Raw genomic sequence first — 3,680 nt, forward strand, 5'->3', positions numbered from 1 at the left:
GCGAGCCCGGCGGGGCTGCGGGCGCTTCTCCCCCGAGCTGCCGCTGCCGTGGTGGCCGGCGGGGTCCCGGCGGGCTCCCGTCACCCTGCGGCGGGGACCCGCGGGCCCGGCGCTCCGGAGGTGCGTTCCCGGCTCCCCGGGGCTCCTCCGGCATCCCGAGCGCTGCTGCCCGGTGCTGGACCCTCCCCGGGCACGGACAGCCCGTCAGCCCTGGCTTCTCCCCGGGGTGTCCGCGTCCTGCACCGTCTCGCCTTCCTTTTTCCTCCTCCTGCCCCAGAAGCCTAGCGATAAGAATCAAACGTTGTGTCTGTACACACGGCTCCCGTGTGTGAGCAGGGCGTTGCTGCCGGGTCTTTACGAGCCTTCCTTCTGTCTGCAGGGTCGTTATTCACTCCCAGGAGAAAGAAAACTCTGATCCGGATTATATTCCCATCAATAGCCGCTTTAAATGTGTGCAAGGTACTGACTGCTGGGGGGAGGAAGAATCCCCTGCTGTTCATCCACAAACCCCAAATTTACTGATGTTTCCTGACCTGCCTCCTGAGCATTGAATCCTTTCACTGTGAAACAACAGCTCACATTTTATGGAATCCCTGGTTCCTCGTCCAAGCAGGCTGTCATTCCATGTCAGCATGCAGTTGTGAGGAACTTGGCAGGCTCCAGTGCGTGGTGGGCTTGGCATCACACAGAGCCAACACACGCAGAACGTGCTGCCAGGGGCTGGGGTTTGCTGTGTGCTGGAGTCTCTCAGGCTTCTCTGCTGTGCCGAGAGCTGGGAGCTGTTACCTTTTCCTCAGTGTTGATATCTAAACTTCCATACAGTCTAGCAAGCTCTCAGCATCCCACCTGTTGGATCAGGAAGGGCTTTAGGCCTTGTCTTGGAAAAACTTAAATAGCAGCAAGTGGCCCTAGGCCGAATCTTTGTAAGGAGTAAAAGTCCTTTTTCCTGGATTTGCTCGTTCCCTTGTGTGCAGTTCAGTGATGTTCTGCCCCTGGTCTTGCCCTGTAGAGAAGCTCTGCACTGATGGGGAAAAACCTTCCAGAGAGCTGTGTGGTGGGAATGTGTGGTGGGAATGTCCCTGGGGCCTCGCTGGGAGGTGGCTCCTGGTTCTCTGTGCCAGAACCGTTAGGAATGTCCAGATGTAAATTAGAGCTCTTTGTTCCTGTCAGGACTCTTGGTGGCTGGTAGCAGGCAGTGTAATTACATGAGTCCTCAATTACTGCAGCATCCAGCGTCAGCTCTACTGATCCTGTTCTTCTCTTTTCCAGAGGCAGAAGAAACTCTGCTGATTGATATAGCTACAAACAGTAAGTCTCATAAGGGCAGTGCTGTAGCTAAAGGTCCTGTCAGGGAACAGCCACTGGTGCTTGTTTTGCCTCCCAGTCTTCCCCCAGGCTCTGTGTTTGTCCTCTGCTCAAACCGGGGTTGTTTTCCCTCTGATGTTGTCATCTGGCTCTGTCAGACATTCAGTTGTCAAGACAGACAAGGTTTGAAATGCAAACGATGGAAATGTTTGCAATTTTTCTTCCTGCTTTTAGAGCTCTTCTCTGCGAGGTTGCAGCAGGGAGGATTCCGAAAGCCAGGAGAAGTGCTGGGTTGGGGGGAGGACCTCAGAAGCGCAGGGAGAGTAACTTAGTGCAGGTTTCCATCACAAACAACACCTGAGGCTGGCTGGGAAGCCTGGGGACTCTGAGCCAGGCTGGGCTGACACAGTGAGTGTGCTTGCAGCAGGCTGCAAGGTCCGGATCCAGGGTGACGAGGCACCGGAGCGGCTCTTTGAGATCCCTGACGAGGAGCGCTGCTTGGGGTTCCTGTCAGAAGTGCAGAGCATACAGGAAGGTGAGCAGAGTTGCCCCTGGGGCTGTGAAATCCTCTGCCAGCAGTTTCTGACAGGGATGGGTTTTTTTCCAGCCCACCTGAAAGCGTCTCTTCCTGAAGCAAAGGACTCAGCCATTTGGCATCAGGTGGAGAAGAGCCTCACAGGTCTGTCTCCGGGTACAGCTGCCTTTGCTGTGGGGCTTGTGCAGTGCTGGGGTGCCCAGGGTAGGAGCTGGGTCTGGCCCTGCTTCCTTGTCTGTTAATTCCCTCCTAAGTGCTGTTTTCACCTTTGTTTTGTGCATGTTAATTCCTTCCTGCCTTGAATTGTGGTTAGTGCCCCTTTCTCCAATTTCCAGGGACACGCTGTTGATATATTCCTACTATCACTTGGTTTTTTGCTTTCCATGGAGTTAGTTTTTTTCCTTCTTGATCTGAGCTGTTTCAGATTGTTTCTCAGGGTGTTTTTTCTTGGATTTTTGTTACAGGAGCTCTGGGGTTTGAGGATGACTTCGGTACTCTGAGCCTGGAAGAGAAAAGGAACATGCAGAACCACCAGGCGGGATCTCGGCGGGAGCCCCCGCCTCCTCCCGTCCCTCAGAATAAGCAGTAAGAAAAGCAGGGGATCTGTTCCCTTTTTCACTTTTCTTCCTAGACAGCAGAACTAGTTCTAGTGCTGCTCTTGCCTCCTTCCTAGGTTTCACCGAGAGAGAGAAGGCACATCCAGAGAGCAGCCCAAGGTGACCAACACCATGCGCAAGATGTTTTTGCCCAGCACGCAGTCGGGGCAGAGAGAGGGGCTCATCAAACATGTGCTGGCCAAGAGGGAGAAGGCCTACATCAACCTGCACAACTTCAGGTGAGACCTGGGAGGGAAGGACAGAGCTGGGGGGTGTTTCCTACAAGCTTGGATCTCACCCAGGATCGGACCCTGGCAGCTGCTGATGTTGCAGCTCAGGTGGCCAGTGAGGATGGTACAGCCCAAAAGTCACCAAGTCTCCATGGGGCAGCTGCTCCTTTTATCTCCTCTGGGTGTGTCAGATCTCCTGAGCCTTGGAAAGGCTGGAGCAGGTGGGCAGGAAGAGTGAGGACAGATGTCCCACCGTAGTGTTGTGGTGTTAAAAGAGCCAGATGTTTGCTGGTGGAATGTCTCACTCCGAGAGGAGTGTCACTGGGAGTGAGCCCAGCCTGGGAGCATTTTCAAGGAGCAGCTGAGGGAGCAGGGGAGCCTCAGCCTGGAGAAAAGGAGGCTCAGGGGGGACCTTCTGGCTCTCCCCAACTTCCTGACAGGCTCTGCTCCCAGGGAGCAAGAGAGAGTACAAGAGGAAATGGCCTCAAACCACACCAGGAAAGGTTCAGGGTGGACAGCAGCAGGAATTTCCCCATGGAATGGGTGGTCAGGCCTTGGCAGGGGCTGCCCAGGGAGGTTTGGAGTCCCCATCCCTGGAGGTGTGCAAGGAATGCCTGGATGTGGCACTCAGCGCTCTGGGCTTGGTGACATGGTGGGGATTGGGCACAGGTTGGACTCGGTGGTCCTGGAGGGCTTTTCCAGCCTCAGTGATCCTGTGGCTTTCAGATCCCCCATGGCTGCCACTGCCCCATGCAGGGACAGCTCCCAGTGTGTGCCTGCAGCCAGAGCACTGCTGTGCTTTTCATCGTGTTTTCTAACAGCTCCTCTGCTTTTGTGCTGCAGGTTCTTTGTGGGAACGTGGAATGTGAATGGGCAGTCTCCTGACAGCTTCTTGAATCCATGGCTGGTGTGTGACCCCGAGCCTCCAGACTTCTACTGCATCGGGTGAGGGGATCCAGGAGGGCTGGGCTGGGTTTTGGTTCCTGCCGTGCTCTCAGAGGCTGCACAGGGCTG

The 3,680-nt window shown here is 55.3% G+C and overlaps 1 protein-coding gene across 1 annotated transcript in view; it reads left to right on the forward strand.

Annotated features, from left to right (window-relative positions):
- Positions 1–343: 343 nt before the first annotated feature.
- OCRL (OCRL inositol polyphosphate-5-phosphatase) overlaps positions 344–3,680 on the forward strand; it is a 20,826-nt gene continuing 17,489 nt past the window's right edge. Inside the window, exons 1-7 of the mRNA XM_015626841.2 lie at positions 344–459; positions 1,270–1,308; positions 1,730–1,840; positions 1,913–1,984; positions 2,305–2,425; positions 2,514–2,675; positions 3,510–3,611. Coding sequence (XP_015482327.2) covers positions 2,361–2,425; positions 2,514–2,675; positions 3,510–3,611 — 329 coding nt within the window. The 5' untranslated portion in view covers positions 344–459; positions 1,270–1,308; positions 1,730–1,840; positions 1,913–1,984; positions 2,305–2,360. The remainder of the gene's footprint in view (positions 460–1,269; positions 1,309–1,729; positions 1,841–1,912; positions 1,985–2,304; positions 2,426–2,513; positions 2,676–3,509; positions 3,612–3,680) is intronic.

Source organism: Parus major, chromosome 4A, assembly GCF_001522545.3.
Source record: "Parus major isolate Abel chromosome 4A, Parus_major1.1, whole genome shotgun sequence".
Lineage (NCBI taxonomy): Eukaryota > Metazoa > Chordata > Aves > Passeriformes > Paridae > Parus > Parus major.